The sequence below is a fragment of the Camelus bactrianus genome, chromosome 3, assembly GCF_048773025.1.
Source record: "Camelus bactrianus isolate YW-2024 breed Bactrian camel chromosome 3, ASM4877302v1, whole genome shotgun sequence".
Taxonomy (NCBI): domain Eukaryota; kingdom Metazoa; phylum Chordata; class Mammalia; order Artiodactyla; family Camelidae; genus Camelus; species Camelus bactrianus.
Genome location: NC_133541.1, coordinates 31,537,383 through 31,559,376, shown reverse-complemented (window position 1 = coordinate 31,559,376; position 21,994 = coordinate 31,537,383). Strand labels below are relative to the sequence as shown.

The following is a 21,994-nucleotide window of genomic DNA, read 5'->3' as shown; positions in this document are numbered from 1 at the left end:
AGGTAACGCCAGGTGAGGGGTAAGAAATCTATGACTTGGGTAGGGATTATGTTTTTGTTTTTGTTTTTGTTTTTTTTTTTAACATTTTTAAATTGAGTTATAGTCATTTGGGTAGGGATTATGTTGACAGATCATAACTGAGCAGGACCCTAAGGGGCTTTCCCCAGACAGACCCCTCCCCCATGTCCTCTGCACTAGCGCCTCTCCAAAGTACCTGGTAATAGTATCTGACGCATGTTTCCTGAGTTGTTTTATAGATGCCAAAACCTCCACCAAATGGAATAAATTAACTACTTGATGACCATGAGCATGGAGCCCACAGACCTAATGGAGCCTAAGGATTGATAATGTTAACCCCTGTGACACCACCCTGTTGCTTTACCATCAATCAATCAGATAACTGTGCACAGAGAATTGTGCACCAGCTGATCGCATGTCCTGGGACAGCCCTCCCTCACCTGGCCGTTAAAAATGCTTTGCTTCCTATGTCTGTGAGTCTGTTTCTCTTTTGTAGGTAAGTTCATCAGTGTCTTCTTTTTCCTTTCTTTCTTCCTATTTTTTTTAGATTCCTCATAAAAGTGATATCATATGGTATTTTTCTTTCTTTTCCTGGCTTACATCACTTAGAATGATGACTGAAAGGGGGTGGGAAGGGATAAATTGGGAATTTAAGAATTGCTAATGTTAACTACTATATATAAAATACATAAAAAAACAAATTTCTTCTGTAAAGCACAGGGAACTATATTCAATATCTTGTAGTAACCTATAATGAAAAAGAATATGAAAATGAATATATCTATGTATATGTATATGTGTGAAACATTATGCTGTACACCAGAAATTGACACATTGTAACTGACTATACTGAGGAGTTCAGGCTTTCTGAACACTAGCTGCCCCGGACTCCTTGCGTGGCAGTGCCCTACAATAACCGCTGCACTTTCCTTCACCACCACGTGGTGTCAGTAGATTGGATTTATTACATGCAGGTGAATGGACCCGCATTTGGTTCAGGAACAAGACCTTTGTTTCATCCTTCCCCTGTTATTTTACAGGACCACTCATAAAAATGGAAGAGAGCAGTATTACAGTCCCTTATTGAATGTGATCAATGTAACAGGAACACAGTCTATTTTCTACGTAGAAACCAAACAGCCTTTTAAAACACACATTAAAAAAAAAAAAAAAAAGCCCCATTGCTTCCCACCACAGAGAAAGTAGGCCTGGACATGGCTGGTGGGGCTCATCTGGGTCTGGCCCCAGCTAATCCTCTGACTTCTCCTGTCGCCCTCCCTGCCTTCCACTTTGTACCATCCATGCCAGCCTCCTGCTTTCCTCACACCTGCCCAGTCAGCCTCAGGGCCTTTGCACTTGCAGTTTCCTCTGTCTGGACAGCCTTTCCCCCAGATCTTCATGTGGCCTTGCTCATCTCATTTGTGTCTCTGCTATAACACACCACAGAGAGAGGCCTCCTAGGACCTCCTCATTTAAGATCTCTCCTGAGCTCCCTACACACACTCACACGTGCTCACTCTCGTGTTCACGCTTTCATTGCTCACGTATATTACACATAACCACACCCCCCCGACACCTTCACATGTTTTCACACATATGCACACTCACCTGCTTTCCCACATTCTCGCATATTCACGCTTGCACTCACATTTTCACACACTCGCTCTCATGCACACGTATACGCTCACGCAGTGCTAGCACACTTTATTCTCTTCCTGGCTTTACTTTTCTTAATAACTCATATTACCAGCTGACTTAATTTTTTTTTGTCTGCCTCCCCTGACCCCCACTGGAAACAAGCTTCCATGAGACCAGGGACTCTATATTTTTGTAATCACTGCCAGATCTCCAGTGCCTAAAATAGTACCCAACATACAGTAAGGGCTTAATTAATATTTTTTGGGATAAATGAATGAATGAATACATTTAGGTCATCAAAATAGATCATTCCCATTCCTACCACTGCAGGTGACTCAGTGCATTTTAATCAGAAAAATCCATGGAGAGAAAAGTCAAAAGGCTGTACCTTCTAATATAGAACAGCTGTATGGATCCTGGGCTCTGTAAACCATGATGAACCCCATCTGTCCAGTGGCATGAAAAAGTCTCTAGTTCAGGTGAACGGCACTTGGTGAATTTAGGCTTCCCGGAAGAATCTGCAGAATAAAAAGAAAAGGCGAGGCATGAAATCAGGAGGGTAATGGATGGTCCCAATGAAACAGGTATGTAAAGAGATAAAGAAGAACCACTTCTTTTTTCCTGGGTCACAGCTTCAGAGCTGCTGTTTGCCAGTTATTTCCCTGTCAGCCTTTGACTGCAGGGATAAACATTTTGTTTTTATACCTTCCATGATTTCTTAGGGCCTGTTTAAGAAATCATGGCTAGAAATGAGGGTTTGGGTTCAGGCAGTGTTTTGTTTTTGGAGGGTGACCCCTGGAACTGGAAGTGAGGGAGACGGAGAGAAGGACGGGGAGGGGAGAACAGTGAACAGAGTGTGTGCTATTCAGCTGGGGCCCAACCCCACAGAGGTCCCTCCTGTAAGCTGTGAAGAGTGTGTCTTCCCAGTGTCCTCGACCAGGATGGGAGGCCAGGGTGTTTAGCCACCAACTCCCAACACCCACTGGTTGAGGGCTGCCCTGGAGGTGTTCATGCACATGAACTTCTAGGCTGCATGTACATATGAACTGAGGGACCTCGCCTGACTTCTGAGACCCTGAGCAGGCACCTGATGCTGGCAACTGCCCATCACGGATGGCTACATTGGCATCAGGCGGCCCAAAGGGATGTGGCATGGGGACCACAGCATCCCCGACAGGGCCTTTTCTCTTTTTACAGATTTTTGATAAAAAGTCATGTATGTTTGCATTCTTTTAAAAGATCCATCTGGCAAATTCATTAAATAGATACCTACTTTAAACAATGTATGCATATATGTGTACCCATTCCAATCTGGGAGGCGGAGGAAGCCTTCTAGGTGCGAGGATGTTAGCCAAACCCCTCTGCATGTATGAAATCCGCAGCTCTGAATGTGCAGCAGACACGTCTGAGGCAAAGCCTATTTGTGTGTGTCAGTTTTCTTTGTTATTCTGACTTCCACGGTCATTTTGGAGATGGTGGTTGGTGTTTACAACCCCCTCTGAGAGCACTGAAGCACAGTAGCCTGTGTGATCTATTATAAATGAGAAACGTGTGTGTTCTGCTGGGCAAGCACCTATGATACAGCAGAGTTCCTGGAAAAGTTCCTTCTCCCATCAGCTGAAGCACTGGAAATGCTATTTTTAGATCCTTCCAGAAAATCAGTGCTAAATAAATATTTAAACTGCAACTAACCTGCTTTAATGCCTGCAGGGTTGAGGAAAGTATTGCCCATTCTGACTGTTCTGCACAGAATGCAAGAGGAGGAAATGCACTGGATTTCAAATGGAGAGCTTTGTGTTCTGGTTCTGGCTCTGATACTACATAGCCTTGAACTTCTCAAGTCATTTGTCAGTTTCCTCAACAGAGAGGCAGGAATAGATGAGGTCCAAGGTACTTTACAAACTTCACTTTTACAATTAAGTGACATATACAATCATTAATAACAATGTGCAGAACCAAAACAATTTTGGTTTGAGCTGAAACAGCCAGAGGACACCAAGTGCAAACATCATTTGGGTTCCTATACTCCCTGTGCAGTAAGCTTGCCACATCATGGCAAGAATAATGAACCCGACCCAAAAACTTGAAACATGAAGGGGGAAAAAATACTTTGCTAGCTGGAGGAAAAAATCTTAAAAAAAGAATTGATTTAAAACACATGTTGCTTGCTTAAACTTACTATTCTTGTTTATTCTGTTTCCTTTTAACTCCAGATGTATAGAAAGCCTCACATTATTTTCCATTTTAAATAAGAAATAGGAAATTGATGGTTGTGGTGCTAACGTGACAAAGCGCCCACAGAGGAACCCTGATGCCGTGATGCAGACGCAGCGCAGCGCAGCAAAGCTACTTTTTCCTTTGTCTCTTTTATATCTGTCTTTCATTGCTTGCCTTCCTTTCGCGACCTGCCTCCTTTCTTTCTCTTTCCTTGCACCCTCCTTCTTTCCTTCCTTCTTTCTTCCTGTTATGGCTGGTTCTGTGTGGTTAGGTGCTGTAGCAGACAGCCTCTCAGATGGTCGCAAGGATCCCTGCCCCCTGTTATCCACAAACTTTCCTTCCCTTGAGTAACTTGTCTCAAACCTATGGAATATGACAGCATTGAGGGGAATGTCACACCTGTGATTAGATTACAAAAGACTGACTTCTGTCTTGCTAGCAGACTTAGTTTCTGGCTGGATTTGCTGAAGCAAGCTGCCATGTTGGTGAGAACCACATGGCAAAGAACTGAGGGTGGCCTCTGGTCCACAACCAGCAAGAAGATGAGGCCCTCAGTCTAATGACTGAGAACTGAAAGAACTAAATCCTGGAAAACAACCACATGGTGAGCACAAAAGCTGACCCTTCCCCAGTCCAGACTTCAGATGGGACCATGGTCCTAGCCGGCACTGTGATTGCAGCCTTGTGAGAGAATCTGAAACAGAGGACCCGGCTGATGGGTTAATTTGGAGGAAGGATAGGAAACAATATTAACTATATAAATATGTGAATGCTGTTGACATACAATAAGCAAACTCTGTTTAAGAAAGACATAAACCAATAGATAAAGATTATACCGTATAGCACAGGGAAATGTACACAAGATCTTATGGTAGCTCACAGAGAAAAAAATGAGACAATGATATATGTTCATGTATAACTGAAAAATTGTGCTCTACACTGTAATTTGACACAACATTGTAAAATGATTATAAATCAATAAAAAATGTTAAAAAATATAAATGCTCCCAATTTAATGGAGAGTCAAATTTTGACTGAAAGTGTTGAGTTTAAAAGGCATGATAATACTTGTCAGCAGTGACGTGTGTGATAATTTAAGTTAACAAAACAAAAATGTGGTAGTATGAAACTGAGAAGAATTGGCTTTTTGTTATTTTGAATGAGTTGTAGAAGACTACAAGCTAAGAACTGAACAATCAATAAAAATTTAAGAAAGTGAAAAAAAAAAGACATAAACCACTTTTCTTAGCAAATGGAATATGTCAAAATGTCGGTGGGGAAGTGGGTAACTCATTTTTTGGAGGAAGAAGAACTGTAGTATAGCTGGCTGCTTCTCTCCTTCTCACTCACCTCCCCTTTGGCAAATACCACTGTGGCCAAAGACATCCAACATTCCTTAAGCCCAGCTCCTTAGAGTCATCCTGAGGTTTTCCAAGTCTGAGAGGTACTAGCCTAACTTTAAAATGAACACCCCTCTATAATGTCTGAAAATCCCAGTAGAAATTTGTTTTGTATTTCACTATGAAGACAGCAAATGGTTACCATACACTCTCAGGTCCTCTCTGACGAGCTGCACACACATAGTCATTTCTAAGCTAGAAATACTTCTGGCTGTCTTGTCATTTTTTTTAGCCTAAACCTATAGACAGTGTAGTTCACCACTCATTTATAGCATCTTTTAAAAGAATGTTGCAATTGACAAGAGAAACCACCTTTGGCCCTAAATTAATTGTCACTAAGAGAAACTCAAGTGGTCCTGCATTCTGAAGAAATGTTACTATTAACACTGATCAGCATTCAAAAATCTTGACAATAGATTTGGGATTCATCTTTATTCTCTTTGGAGCCTTCATTTTAAAAATGAGGATTCTGACTTGTGGCCACATGTTAATTTTAGTTATTATCACCATGTTAGATGCAGCATGTTAAATATTACATCACGTTGAATACTTTACATATATAATCACCTTTAATACTGACAACAGCTCTAGAGGTGAGTATCATTTCCAGTTGGAAATGGATGAAACTGGAGTTTAGAGATGTTAAAAGAGTTGTCCGTGTTGGGATTAATACACAAATCTGTGTGATTTCATCTCAACTCTTAGCACTAGCAAAAAATAGTAGCTTTTATGTTAGACAAGTCTCTCTTGCTTCTCAAAAAATTCTCAGACAAGCTCAGATGGGTTCTTAATTCAACTCTCACCTATCAGTAGCCTGGTGAGCCCTAAGAGTGGCATTTCCTAACTGACTGCACATTGGAATCAACTGAGGAGCTTTACAAAACACCGATGGCTTCCTGCTTCGCTGCCCAGTGGCTCTCCCCTTGGAGGAAGATGACCTCCCCAGGCTGGACACAGAGGGCGGATGTCAAGCAGCTGTACTGAATAGTCGTTTGCCTTCTCTCACCAGACGTGCTTTTCTACCCTCAACTCATGATGGAGCAGAAACAAAAACCAAATGAAATCACATACAAATTCCCAATGTGTGCTTGGGGTTTTGGGACTAGAAGAGAAGGAGGAAGAGGAACAACTGAAGTGGGAAGGGAAGGCTGGAAGGAGTCTTCGAAGGGAAAGGAGAACATTCTTCTGAGAGCACCAGTTTGGGGAGGGGAAGGCACTCAGCAACCACCTGACCTTAAATGTACATCCTCCACCATGCCCTGTCGTGTGGACCGTCTGCTGTCAACGATCCTGGACACTTGTCATCACCCTTGAACAGAGGCTGGGGACTTACTACCTTGTGATGAGACAGCCTGGCTCTCTGACAAAAGCATAACTGAACACAACCAGTTGAGAATTTCCTTTTCAGCTGGGCAGTGTAAACAAACAATAAGGAAAGGAAATAAAACAACAGTCCTTAATATGGTTAAAAATTAAACCTCATAAGACATACTAAAGAAAACAATTGTATAGATAAGTGAACTTCATAAAGAAATAAATGGATTAACCTAGATGGCTGAACTGTATTTGAAAAGTGTTACCTCCTATTTTTTTGTAAAGGTAATTCAGCCAACACATTTACTTGGGCTTCCTGGGGACAAGGGTCTGTACTGAGGGGCACTGAGTTTTGCATGGTGCTTGTAAACATTCAGGTTGTGGGGAGAGAACCCCTTGCCCAGCTTGCTGCAGTCCTCCCTTCTGAAGCTCTGCTTTGAGGCCACGTATCCTTCTCCAAAGCACACTTGTTTCCAAAGCACTCTTTCATTTGAAGAGCTTCAGGAAAACAGGGACTCCTCAACTTAGAGCATCTAACACCCCCTTTCACTAAAGGTCTTGTCCTTGATGGATGCTGGCCTGTCAAAATACAGTAAAAAAAAAAAAATCTGTAAGTGTTCTGGCTGATCATTATTGGCAAAAGTAACTGAACTGCCTTATAGATAATATAATGTCAAAGAGCACATTAAAAAAAATCTGGTAGTTCTTCCATGGAGAATTGCTTGTTTAGGTCCATAGGCACATGAAAAAATGTTCAATATCACTAATTATTAGAGAAATGCAAATCAAAACTACAATGAGGTATCACCTCACACTAGTCAGAATGGCCATCATTCAAAAATCCACAAATGACAAATGCTGGAGAGACTGTGGAGAAAAGGGAACCCTCCTACACTGCTGGTGGGAATGCAGTTTGGTACAGCCACTGTGGTAAACAGTATGGAGATTCCTCAAAAGACTAGGAATAGACTTACCATATGACCCAGGAATCCCACTCCTGGGCATATATCCAAGAAGAACCCTACTTCAAAATGACACCTGCACCCCAATGTTCATAGCAGCACTATTTACAACAGCCAAGATATGGAAACAGCCTAAATGTCCATCAACAGATGACTGGATAAAGAAGATGTGGTATATTTATACCATGGAATACTACTCAGCCATAAAAACCGACAACATAACACCATTTGCAGCAACATGGATGCACCTGGAGACTGTCATTCTAAGTGAAGTAAGCCAGAAAGAGAAAGAAAAATACCATATGAGATCACTCATATGTGGAATCTAAAAAAACCCAAAAAACAAAAACAAAGCACAAATACAAAACAGAAACAGACTCATAGACATAGAGTGCAAACTTGTGGTTGCCAGTGGGGCGGAGGGTGGGAAGAGACAGATGGGATTTCAAAATTGTAGAATAGATAAACAAGATTATACTGTGTAGCACAGGGAAATATACACAAGATTTTATGGTAGCTCACAGAGAAAAAAATGTCTCAATGAATATATATATGTTCATGTATAACTGAAAAATTGTGCTGTACACTGGAATTTGACACAACATTGTAAAATGATTATAAATCAATAAAAAATTAAAAAAATCTGGTAGGCTTTTTTTAAACTATGGAATTGCCAAGTGGTTATGAAATTGCAACTACTCAGTTTACACAGACTATTGGCAAAAAAGCTTTAAATTAATGTTGGAAATTGGCAAAGCACTTAATACAGAATTTTGCATTGGACGATACTGAATGTAAGGAATTCACCTTTACACTTGATTTCCTTATGGATCTCTGTGGAACTGAGGAAGGTACAGCTGTAAAATCTTCCTCTTAGGCACGTACTGGCTTAGAGTTGAGGACACGATTTCACAAGATCTCCCCTAAACAGTTCCTTTCTTTTTAAAAATTATTTAAAATTAAACTCTAGTACACTTAAAAAAACGATTGTTGGTGCATTTAAAACCTTGTAAGTTTGACTAAAACAAAGGCTTAGAGAACATGTCCAGTTACTTTAAGACGGATGTCAAATCAACTGAACTTTGCAGTGTCTTGAAAAAGTATTTGCAGCATACGTGGCCTGGCAGGGAATTTCACTGGATGCAGCCTCCATGGATGGCTCGTGTGTATAGCAACGTCAGGAAACAGAGCTGTGCGTGCAGTACAGTACTAGCATTTAAGCATTTATTTTTTTGCCAAAACTTGCTTTTTGTTGTTTTATTTAGTTTTCATAGAACATTTTTATTATAAAATATATTGTATTTACTTCCCTTCTTAAATAGTTGTGGTTGAATATACCTAATCAGGGGCAATAATCAACCATCTTTCTCCCCTTTCCTTTCATCTCCAAAGCATTTATCTGGTGCATTTAGCTCACTCAGTGCTTTCACATTACGTCATTTAATTGTCTTGGACAGAGTGATCATATACTTCCCTATATGATCTAAGGTTTTTCTCTCTTCTTCCATCCATTCTCTCAAAACTAATGTGACTGCTAATAGGGCTTCTTGGGTGGAAAGGTGGGGGCACTATTTCCCGTGGTGTTCTTTTCTCCGGCTACTGAGGGGGATGTACCGAGGCAGGTGCAGCAATCCCAAGGTCCAACAGTGTAGCCTTCTGGACGATGGGAACGGGACCACCACCTCAAAGACACATGCTTGCTGCCCTGCAGGATAACTGACTTAGGAAACACAATTTCCATACTTTTGTTATTTTAAAAAAACGTATTTTGTACAGCATGGCTTTGAGATTTCAGAGAAACAATTAGCACTAAATTTGGTAAAATTTATTTTCTGTTTGGTTAAAGTAAGGGACATCCCAGATAATAATCCAATAGTTAAAATACAAAACAATAGGATGTGGAATAATTGGAACCTCTGTCAGGAATGTAAACTGGTATAGCCACTGGAGAAAAACAGCTTAGAAGTGCCGCAAAAGTTAAACACAGTCACCATATGACCCAGTGATCCTGCTCCTAGGTTTGTACCCAAGAGAACTGAGAACACTTGTTCATGCAAAAACTTGTACAAGTATATTCATAAGCTGCATTATTCATGATAATAAAAAGGTAGAAAAACCCAAGCATTCATCAACTGATGAGTGAATAAACAAAATGTGGTATAATCATATAATAGAATCTTATTCGGCCATAAAAAGAAATAAGATACTGATATAAGCTACAACATGGATGAACCTCGAAAACGTTTTGCTAAGTGAAAAGAGCCAGTGAAATATGGGACACAAAGGGTCCCTTACTGCATTACTCCCTTGAAATAAATTCCAGAACAGGCAAATCTATAGAGACAGAAAATAGATTAGTAGTTGCCAGGGAATGAGAGGAAGGGAAACTGGGAGTCAATAGTCATGGGTGCAGGGTTTCATGTAGAAGTGATGGAAATGTTCTAGAATTAGACAGCAGTAATGGTTGCACAACATTGTGAATATATTAAAAACTACTTTAAAATGGTTAAAATGGCAAATTTTATATTACGTGAATTTTATCACAGTAAGACCATCTCTCTAAAATATATGAAGCAAGAAATTATACTTAAATTTACTACATACAATTTAATTTTTATTTCTTCTTATCCTCTATTGGACAGTCACTTTTTCAGTTAAAAAGCCCCTATCATCAATTCAAGCATGCCACTGTCACAAAAACTGGGATTTTTAACACACTGCACAAAAGATCCTATTGGATTCCTTGGTCATATGAAAAATGTCCTCAGTGAAACTTAGCTGAAGCACTTGGGAATGAGGTTGTCAGGTTCTTTTTAATGAGATGATCCACATTCCTGAAAATCAGTAGCTGGCAGAGGGTCTACTGCCACAGTTAACAATAGTATGCTGGAATCCCCTGGGGAATTAGAAAAAAAATACTGATGCTTGAGTTCTGTCTTTTCAGATTCTATTTTAAATGGTAATTTATGCAAACACCAGTTTAGTCGTCTGGGCATTGGATTTTTAAAATCTCTGCAGTGATTTTTAAAATGTAGCAGAATTCAACAGCCACTAATTTCTATCATCCTTTCCCTTCTGAGCCCAGAAGGCATCCTGCTTGCTTCAACCACTGAAGCCTCTTGTCTGGTTCTCACAGGCAAGTTCTTCACCAGGAATGGGAGGAAAAAAGGATATGTGGGACTATTCTAATCCAAGCCTAAAAGTACAGCAGTGCTTCGCCAAAGTCAAATCTCTGTCACTGAAAAATAAGAACCTCCTTCAGTCTCGGAGGAGCCTTCTATGGCCAGAAGAAACCAACTGATGAATGAGGCTTTCTTTGCTCTGTCTTGTAATTTTACGGAGGCCGTTTAATTCTCACTGATGATGACATACTCTTTTATGTAATTTCTTTTCTACGGTTTGGAGTTTCAAATGCAATAAAACAAGGTCTTTTGTAATGAGCACACCAAAGCTTTTTAGTTTTAGGATTTACAGCCGCATTCAACACTCATTCATTCCTCTGTTCATTCATTCAACAAACAATCACGGAACACCTGTTTACATGCCAGGCTTCAGCTTATCAACATCACTTACTGAAGCAGTACATTCGGTCCAAGGATCATGATGCGCCAGATAGACTATTTTATACAAAGAGGCTGGGCCAGTTCCCTGAGAGAGAAGCAAACTGGCCATTCTTTCTTAATAACTTTTGCTCTGTGTACATTCTCTTGCTTGGTGGAATTACTCCCACCACATGTTTGAATTCCTAAGTCCATAGTCAGATTTTAAAAATGCTTCATGTACATATTTTTATTTCCATAAAAGAATGACCAAAATGACAACTGCAAAGATAAATATGCTATACACAGCCATGGCCTCCAAATGCAGGAACATAGGAACATTTTTCTATAAATACTTATAAATACACATATTTCTCAGGAACATAGCTTGTCATTTTTGTGTGTTTGTGTGGGTGTTAATTTTTAAAAGTATTATTACTGCAGTAAGGCAGCTGTGTCATGCTTCACACTTCTAAACCAAAGGTTCTTAACCAAGTTTGAGTTTTCTTCCCAACAGTCATTTCCTAGAGACGTATTTAATTGTCATGGCTGGGGGTGGGGTGATACTGGCATTTAGCAAGCAGAGGCCAGAGATGCTGTGAAGCACCCTACAATGCACAGGACAGTCTCCACAACAAAGAATTATCTGGTCTAAAATGTGAATAATGCCCTCCTCCAAACAAATAATTAAACCCACTAAATTGCAACACAGTTCTCCAAAATTTAAACATGTACCCCAAATGAAAAAAGCTAACATAAAAATCTAAATCCACTATCTCCTTGCCCTTCTGAATGTTTTTTTCTGCTCAGCAAAGAAAAACATCTCACATTTTTAAGTCCTTTGGATTTTAAAGAGAATTTCACATAGACATACCATGTTTCAGTTAATCAGGAAACATCCATGCAGTACCTATGATGTGTAAGGCACTCTTTCAGATGTTGCAGGAATTACAGAAATAACACGACACATGGATTCTGCCTTTGAAAAGCCGGAAGTAGTCTGGGAAATAATACACGTGCATACGAGAAGTAGCTAATAATAAAAGGTAGTTAAAATAAAGATAATAATTGCTTTAGGAAATCAAAGAAAGTTCTGATGACTAAGAGCTGAGGGTGGAGAGACAGAGGAAGGCTTCAAGGAGGAGTGAGGAGAGAATGATGAACTTATCCCCGTTTGCTGAGACGGAAAAGCGCTGACCTTGATCAGCAACCAAATGCCACTAGGGACAGATCTGGACACAAAGTTACATTTACTCTGGTACTTGCTGAATCAGAACCTGCATTCTAACAAGTTCCCAGGTTATCCAGATGCATATTAAGGGCTGAGAAGCATTGACTTAAGGCACTTGACTGCCAGCAAAGGCCTCTTTCAAACTGGACCATGGCTCTCAACTTGGGCTGCACATTAAATTCACCTTCCAGAGATATAATTTAATTAGATTGGGCAACACCTTACACAATGTTATATGTCAATTACATCTTTAAAAAATTAACACTACTTTCAATGTATGGAGTTAAAAAAAAAGACTGGGGTGATGGCTGGGCATTGGTGCTTTTTTAAATGCCCCAGGTGACTCTAATGTGCAACCAGAGTTGAGAACCACTGAATTAGAACCATGGGCTTCTGTGTTAGATTAGTATAATAAATTCCTTAAGCAAGTACATTGAAAGGCCTGTCAGACGCCGAGTCCTGTGAAAAACAAACCAAATAAATATTAGCAAGGTAGACCAGCATGCACTGAACCTCTGGGGAGAACTAGATCAACCCCCATATAATAAGGATGTGGCGTGTGTCTGGGTTGGCTCTCGGGGTGGCAGGCAGTGTGGTGGACACCGCAAGGCCCTCCTGTGGGTGATATTCCTGAGGGTCTCCCAGGAAGATACCTCCTTAAATTCCACTGTGCAGAGCAGAAGCATATGCTCACAGCTGTGTTTCCAGGGGTTCTAAAGTTGCAGTTTCAAGCATATACGGCGGGTAGAGTGCAGCTGCCTTAATTGTGGGAGTCATGGAAAATCGTGTTGGATTTTGTGCCGTAGATCCTGGGAGCAGAGCCAGCTCCAGACTCCAGGACAGCCCTGTGTCAGTCCATACAGAGGAACAGCCACGCTTGCCTTTGTGGGAAACCACAACTTCTCAACAGAACGCATCATACCAACCCCTGGCATTGCTCCTTAGTGGATATCCTGAGTCCTCATAGTTCATTACTCACTCTTTCTGTTGTTCTTTGTTAGAGAGACCTGTGGTTTTTTTTTTTTTTGTTTGTTTGTTTGTTTTGTTTTTTTTGAGAGATGCTTCTCAAACTTGAATGGGTATAGGTATCACCTGGGAATCTTGTTAAAATGCAGATTCAGTAGGTTGGGCCTGAGATTTTGCACTTTTGACAAGTTCCCAGATGCTGCGGATGCTGCTCTGGTGGCCACATTCTGAGGAGCAAGAATGTAGCTCTGTGTTGGCCAATAGGGTAGCCACTAGCATCAGGGGGCTGTTGAGTGCTCAAAATGGGGTAGTGCAACCAAGAAATTGAATTTTCAATTTTATTCAATTTGAATTAACTTAAATTTAAAAGTGAAAGCAGTGCAAAATATGTTTCCTTAAATATAACTTTGTTTCAGTAGGACTACATTTCATTCCTCTAAAAATTTAGCATCCTAATCGAGGTGTGCTGCAAATGTAAAATATAGTCCGGATTGTGAAGATTATGAAAAAATAATGCAAAATATCTCAATAACACTGTGATTAGGTTGAATACATGTTGAAATAATATTTTGGATATATTGGACTAAATCAGATATGTTATAAACTTTACCTGTTTCTGACTTTTTAAAATGTGGCTACTAGAAAATTTAAATTGCATACATCTCTCTCATTATATTTCTATTTGATGGTACTGGTTTAGATGGTAGAACTGATTTCAAAGGAAAATCACATTTAATTAAAAAGGAAGAATTCAGAAAATACACTGTCAGGCTTAAACTTTGAGGACCTAAAAACAGTTGCTAAATTGGCAAATTGTGTTTCAAGGTAAAGAACTAACCTCAGTTTCAAGGAATCCATCCACTCTGGTCCAAGTTTTCACCTAGTTCATGGACACTCAAGGGCCCCTGGGCAGGAGACCCAACCTAACCTTCCTGAGCAGAGGCCCTAAAAGTATAAAAATTTCTCTCCTACCTTATTTCCTCTAAAACACACCCACCCCCATTTCCACTCTTACATGCTTGGTAGGTAGATGCAGTATGGAGCAGTAGAAAGAGCACAGGCTGAAGGCCAGCTGGATTTAAGTTTGAATCCCAAATATGCAACTTGCTAGAAATATTCTATACATTTTCTAAGCCCCAGTTTTCCCATGTGTAAAATGAAAGCAAACTACCTAGTCAGTTGCTGAAAATTAAATCAGATTATTTACATAAAGCACTTGGCCCATGATTGGTTTTCAACAAAGAATCACCACCATCGTAACAGAACAAACTCATCAAATTTCAAATTGCATTTGTAGCGCTCATGTGGGTTAGCAGATCCTCACTCCTCCATCTATTGACTTCCAAAGATATTTCTGAAATATAACAGTGCCTTAGACATTGCAATGCTTTAGTCTAAAAGTATGTCTCACAATGAGAATCTGAAACACTGGAATGGTTCACAAGATATTTATGACTTGGCAAATCTCTTCATTATTTCACCAAAGTGGAAGCTACCTTCTTATCCATGCATCCAGTCAGCCTTAAATGTAAAACAAACGTAGGTCAGAAGTCATGGGCTCTCCAGGTTCTATTGCATAGTTTCTCCACCTTAGCACTACTGGTATTTGGGACCAGGTAATTCATTGTTTGGGGGGCTGTCCTGTGCACTGTAGGATGTTTAACATCATTACTAGCCTCTACCCACTAGACACCAGCAGCACTCTCCTCTCCTCAAGCTGTGACTACCAAAATGTCTCTAGACATCGCCAAATGTCCCCTAGGGGACAAAATCACCCCGGTAAGAACTACGGCTCTATGGGAACACATCACTCACTTTAGTACCTCAATTACAAATGCTCTGATTACATTCAAATTGCATAATTACATTTACATCGAAGAATTTTTATTGTATGTAAGTGAAAGCATTTTACTTAAAGCATAAGTTCTTTTTGACTACCATTGATTGAGCTCCTACTATGTGCTGAGTTCTTGCCATATGCTTTCTCATTTCATCCTGAAAACTCTTCTGTGAGGAATGTTGTATAAGAGTATTATAATCTTCATTTTATGGGTAAGGAAGCTTAACTTCAGAAAAGGGAAATTATTTTTAGCCAAAACACAAACTAGTAAGTGACAAAGCTGGGATGTGAATCCAGATTTTGTTTGTTTGTTTGTTTCAAAGCTTTTTTCCTCATATGCTGCACTGCCTCTTTCAGTTTTACTTGGTTTTTCCTTTATGCTAAGGTTGCTTTTTTGGCCTTAGGCTCAGAGATTTATCGGCTTTGATGAGCTGTTAGATAGTTTGTAGAGACCAGAGCTTAGAGATTAACTGTCCTGTACTTGATTTGAGAAGGTCATGTACTTCACCTTTCACCCTCATTTATATAAAGGATATAGGAAAATCAGAACCATATGTATCTCCGTACAGCAGTGCCAGATCCCCACGTGGAAACGAGAAACTAATGACAGCCCCTGCCTCTGTGAAGTTTTCAATCTGGATGGGGAAATAAGATTTGCACATATGAAATGATCAGAAAATAAAACATTCTTGGATATACTGGAGTAGGAAATAAAATAAAACATCTTTGGATGTACTGGATCTATACTGACTTGCATAAAGAAAAGGTAGACCAGTATGCGTTGCAATAGTTCCAGAACCCATCGTGGAAATGTTCTGATAGAAAAAGGAGAGACCAAAAGTGGGGGAACTGTTTGGGAAGTTGGTCATTTATAACAGGTATTGTCCTTCTCCATTTGCCACTGTGGAGTTAAGAGAGGAGGTTAGATGCATATTGGTGAGTATCTGCTTATTCACTAGCGGACAACCCTCCACCGGGCAACTCTCAAGAATAAAGGGCGTAAAATCATGGCCCACATTTGCTTCTTTCTCTCTTCCAAGTCACGATCTCGGCTCACTTCTAAACATAACCCAAAAGATAAACACATAGAAGAGTTAAAGCAGCAACATCTATTTCAGACATAAAAGAGGATTCCGGGAGCAGGACTTTGGCGTTTTCAAAGAGAAAACACTTTATGTGCAGTCACACACCCTTAGGGCTGGAAGAGGCCTTGAATGTCAGCTAGGCCCACCATTTCACTTTGCAGATGAAGGAAATGATGTTCAAAAAAAGAGAAATGAATTGGCCAACGTCACACAGCTGGTAAGAAGCCCAGGCTCCGGGTTCGGCTGCCTCCATGAAGTAAAAGTCATGGTCACTAAACACGGATGACTTCTTTGTTATTATTATTATGTGTTTACTTCTTATCTACCAACCTCTAAGGCTCTACCAAATTTCCAAGTGTCATATTTATAGAGAGCAAACCAAGCTTGTTCTTGAGTCCTAGACTCTGACAATATTAAAATGTCCCATTGATAAGAAAAACAGATCAATGATTAGGCATTCTGAAAGCTTATAAGAAACAAGTCAGATCCGTGGTTTTCTGAAGGTGAGGATGGGGGGATTGATTACAAACAGAGAAGAGAACTTTCTAGGGTAACAGAAATATTCTGTATCTCGTTTGGGATGGTGGATACATGAATGTATACATTTGCCAAAATTCCTTAAACTGTTTGAAAATGTAAAAAAAAAAAAAAAAGAAAAGAAACAAATGAAGCAAAGCTTATAAGCAGCAAAATGATTAATTATTTTAAGTACTAACATTCAACCATGTAATGAGTTCAGAATTCCATGCATAATCAACCTATTTTATTACACTAGATGGCAGCAGATAGGTATCTAGGTAGAGCCAGTTAACAAGGAAACTGAAAACAAAATGAAACTACATACAGATGGGGTCCAAATTTACTTGAAGAAAGTGAAAGTTTTCACAAGCATTAAGCTCTTACATGGTCTCAAACAGCCTTGAAGTTGTGGTTCTTGTGTGTGTGTGTGTGTATATATATATATATATATATTTTTTTTTTTTTTTCCTGGAGATTCCTTCTTACACAGAGTAGAGGGCAAAAAATTGTAAATTGCTGCAATGTTGAACGGTACAATCTTTGGCTCTTGGAAGTTAGGGCAATATTCTATGTGTTTCCAGAATCTTTTCTTCTGGCCATGAGAGGCAGAGCAATAATCAGAGGATGGGGGATGTTCAGCAGTGAAAAGCCCGGTCTGGGAGGAGATGTTGCAGGATAGGACGTCAGGATTCACAGGACAGAAACATCTACTAACAAAAGCAGGCTGTGAATGCTGGCAACAGAGGTGTTTGACATTAAGAAATTGTAGAGGTTACATAAACACCAGCAGGACCAAAAGATTATCTAAGTTATTGTCTTCACAATGGATCATGCAAGATGATTCACTGGGAATGAAAAGAACACACTAAAGCTTTTACTAATATGTGGTGTTTAACATAGAAATTAAGGTTTACTAACATTGAACATGGAGAGTTGCATATTTCAGAATGCTGTGCATATATATAATTTACAACCATGTGAACATGTATATTGGGTGTATGTGTTCAAAAATTATTTTACTAATGGGATATAGAATCTAAACTTAAGTGACCTATGGCTGAGCATAATCCCTTTACAGATGAATGAATAAAATGGGGTGAGAGGCTTAGGGACTGCCCAGGTCACTACAGAGCATAGATTCTTTCATTCTTATTATTCAACCTCTTTCCACTTCTTTCTGTCCTACTTTCATCTCTCCCTCAGGTTTAACTGATCGGGTATACATGTAGGTACACAGGTCCAGGGCACACAACTGAGTTCCTTATCCTCTTACAACTCTCCAAGTACCTTTATCCTTAAAGGATTCTCTGTTGAAAGCACAAAGGTACAAGGAATATTAAAGAGAAGGCATTTGCCCATCAGACAAAATGCAACCATATGCAAAGGAAGGACCTGGATATTAAAGCAGAAAGACACGACAGGATAAGCTAAGTGCTTATTCCTATAATTAAATCTTGTCGAACGGACACTCATAAACAGGAGAATTACTAAAAATGTATTCTAAATTACTAAAAATTACTATTTTGAACTGCACAGGAGAATGAGGAATGGCTTAAAAATAAAGGGTTGATGTGGTTTTAGAGAAAATAGCCTGGCATCCTGGGGGTAGGGTGCACAAGGGGTTTCCCTTCTGGATGGGGGGTTTCCGCGGCCCTAATGGTTTTCTCCATGTTGGCTCCCTTTTCTCCGTAGGGCCGACACCAATGGTCCGCAGAAATTCTGCTGCAGGAGTACGTGCCCTTCTCACAGGCCAGTGTATCAAAACCCTGAGGGAATGGCGCGCTTTCCACCTGGGGAACCTCTAGAGCTACACCCCAGGCTGACCGATCAGATACTCTGGGAGGGGCTTAGGAATCACTGTTTTTGATTCCCCTGGTTGATTTGCGTACTTCAGGCAGAACGTGTTGTCTGATAACTACATAAGGAGAAAAGACAAGATCGGAGGTTTCCCCGCTGGCCCAGGGTTATTAGGGGCTCACTTTTGAAAGACAGCATTCTACTCCTGTTATGGACTTCAGTAAGATGTAAGATGACTTCTGGCTCATAAAGAAAATTAAACACTAGAATGGATACATTTAAGGAGAGATTGTAAATCTTCATCTTGAAACGGACAGCCTGTTTTGGGTCTTTTGAAATGTGCCTTTACCTACATGGACGGCAGGGCCCTGGGACAGGCTCAGCTAACACTTAATGCATGTAACTATGTTCTAGAAACACATACATTTAATGCTCCAGGCAACCGTAGAAGGCAGTCAGTACTATCCCCGCTTTATAGATGGCATATAAGAAAGACCTTGAGAGTCATATGTCTTAGCTAAGTTCATTCAGCTACTAAGAGGCAGAGGTGGGATCTGTACCAGATCTCTGAAATTTATAACCAGTATGTTCTCCACTGTTCTCATACCATTAAACCCTTCTGGTTCTAAGATTCAGGGTACCATGAATAACAAATGAGAGAAAAAGTAAAAGTATAGAGGAGACAGGAAAAAAAGAGGGAAAGGCTAGTTTATCTGGCAAAAAGGAAATATGCAGGCATTCCCTTTGACCATTTAATAGAACTATAATAACCCTTACAGCAAAGGGGAGTGAAGGAATCTTTTTAAACCGATGACTTAGCACCCTTGAAGTTATAGGTCAACAAACAGGAAATATTCACTTGAATTGAACTAGAACACAGAGTTCCTGTCTTGAGAGAAATTTATAGGATCGTCAACAGTGACAAGTGGTCGGGTCAGCTGTTGAGTTTCACATCGTCCGTGGACAGTACAGGCTTAGTATCCCCCCGGAGCAATGGTTCCTCACTGAGTAGAGAAGCAAGAGCTCTCAATTAAGAGACACAGCTGCCACTTCCTATACTAACCAAGATTTCTTGGGTGGTCTCTCACCATGCTGTAATTATTAATGTAACTTTATTTATGGGCTCAGATGGGTCTTAGCACAGAGCTGCATGGTTGTTATCCAACTGAGCCAATACAGCTGTGTGACATTTGTTACCATGCCTGTGATGCAATTTTACAAGCATATAGTTAATTTTTCTCTCTTTTCTCTGTTTTACTTGAACCTCTGTTTTGCACTGTTTTAGGTCAGTGAATAGGGATTGACTGAACAAACCCGGGAGTAAGAATAAGGCAAGGGTGACAGAAGGAGCTGAGCTTTGGGGCCCATGCTCGCTGAGTTTCAATCCTTGCTTCTTTAAGAAAATAATATCTTTTCCTAGAGTCTGATTGTCCTCAAATTCAGTGAAATGGGAATATAAGTGTTATCTTACTGAATGACTGTGAGATAAACTCTAAAAAGTGCCTGCTTAGTAAACGTTGTCTTTCCCCCGTAATTCACACATGAATATTGATTTTAATGTATTTATTATGATAACAAGAGTGGACGTTTATTAGCTGACAGTCCCCACTCTCAGAGCTTTTGGTGTGTTATCTCATTCAATCCTCTTAACAAGTCTTTACATGATGGGGACTGATCAGTATCCCATGGTAAATAAAGATAGGAAAATCTGGGCCAAGAGATGGGAAGCACCATGCCCAGGAAGTCCTATTTCAAAGCCCACACTCTCAATCTCTGTGTATCACTACTTGCCGTTATTCTAGAAGAAGAGTTCTACATCAAGAAGATGTACAAGGCAGCACAGCACAGGGGTAACGCACAAGGGTGCTTGGGTCGGCAAGCCCTGCTCTGTACTCCTTAGCTGTGTGTGCACTGGGCAAGTTACTTATTCTCTGCATGCCGCAGCCTCCTTATCTGTTAAATAAGGATAATAGTCGGACTGCTATGATAATCACTAATGATTTAAAATATGTAAAGGGTTTAGATTAGCAAGTGGCAAACATGAGGTAAATACTATTATGTTAATAAGGTATTTCCATGTGGTAAGTCTGATGATGAATGTCTTCAACATGGAACTGGAAACAATCTGTTTTGTTCTCTCTCCTTCCAATGATTACAAACTTTCCTTACAATTCTGCATCCAATAATAACTTTGTTTGCATCTTAGGAACTAAAGCAGTATCTCAATTTCTCCTTAATGCAATTACCCACTTTGGCCTCTATGTGAGGTGCACAGTATTGAAACTCATTTAGGTCAGTGAAATCACAGGGTAAGAAATAGAGAAGAAACAAACACATGGCCTTTAAAAGCAGGCACTCATCAGACCAGAGACCCCATCTGACACCCTAGCCATACCCACCACATGCAGACTGTAATTTTGAAAATTCATGTGTAGCAGAGTCATCCCTTTTAAAGACCTACTTTTAAAGACCATAGTTTATTTTTCAAGGTCAAAAAACTAGAGTTCAGGGTTTGAAGTTTGAAAGTTCAGAATGTTCTGCAGTTGTCACAACTACCTGTGCCACACAGTCCAGCACTTCCCTTTCATCTGCTTGGTATAAGGAGTGGATGAGTGCAATATTTGACTTAATTCTTGTAACAAGGAGTTTACCACGTTCTAATTTCCTCTGGCCAACAAATCTCGGTTTATGACTCGCATTTTGAAAGCTGTGCATTAGCACAGCTCTACAATAAAGTAGCACTTAACATGTTTCCCTTTTTGATTGATCCTAAATAAAAGCAAACAATTAAATGATACCCCCAGATAGTTTACCATGTAGCTCATTCATAAGATTTAAAACAATGCCTTTTTCTTTTGTACTTGTTTTGGTTAACTTTTCTTTTTTTAATTCAGGACTTTAATTTAAGGGTGATGTGAATATACTATCAGGTTGAAGAGCACACTTTAAAAACACTTGTATTGGGACACAATAGTTAAGTTGAGAATACAGCAGAAGTCCCACCAAATGCAATCAGCTAATGCAACGTTCCCCTTTAATACAAAACTACCATCCATCTTCTGGATTGATACTATCACTCCGGGAAAAGTTTTTGAGTAAACATACTCACTGGACAGATGAGATAGGGAGAATGAGTGGAAACCAAGGAGCAGAGAGAGGAGAGACTGAAAGAAACTTGGCGTATCACTCTAAGAAGTATGTCTCTCCCATTTCTCATTGCCCTAGGATATACTACAGTCCAGCTGAGAAGAAAGCCTGTCTCTTGGTCCATGTGTGTCTACTAACTTGGCGGCCCTGGCCTGCTCTTCTCAATTCCTCACTGATAAAAGGCTACCGTGCACCAAGTTTTCTGTTTCATTCTCAACACTGCACAGGGAATCCACTCAAAACCTGGTCCAGCCTTGAGAATCTGGAGGTTCACGAACCGATTTGGGATTTGCAAGACGATGTAAGGTGATGGAAAGATTA

The 21,994-nt window shown here is 40.0% G+C and overlaps 1 protein-coding gene across 3 annotated transcripts in view; it reads right to left on the bottom strand.

Annotated features, from left to right (window-relative positions):
• The window catches only part of GHR (growth hormone receptor), a 238,665-nt gene that overhangs the window by 23,788 nt on the left and 192,883 nt on the right, over nucleotides 1-21,994 (bottom strand). For all 3 annotated transcript variants that reach the window (XM_010957409.3, XM_045518379.2, XM_045518382.2), the window contains exon 4: nucleotides 2,045-2,174. In XM_010957409.3, coding sequence (XP_010955711.2) covers nucleotides 2,045-2,174 — 130 coding nt within the window. The remainder of the gene's footprint in view (nucleotides 1-2,044; nucleotides 2,175-21,994) is intronic.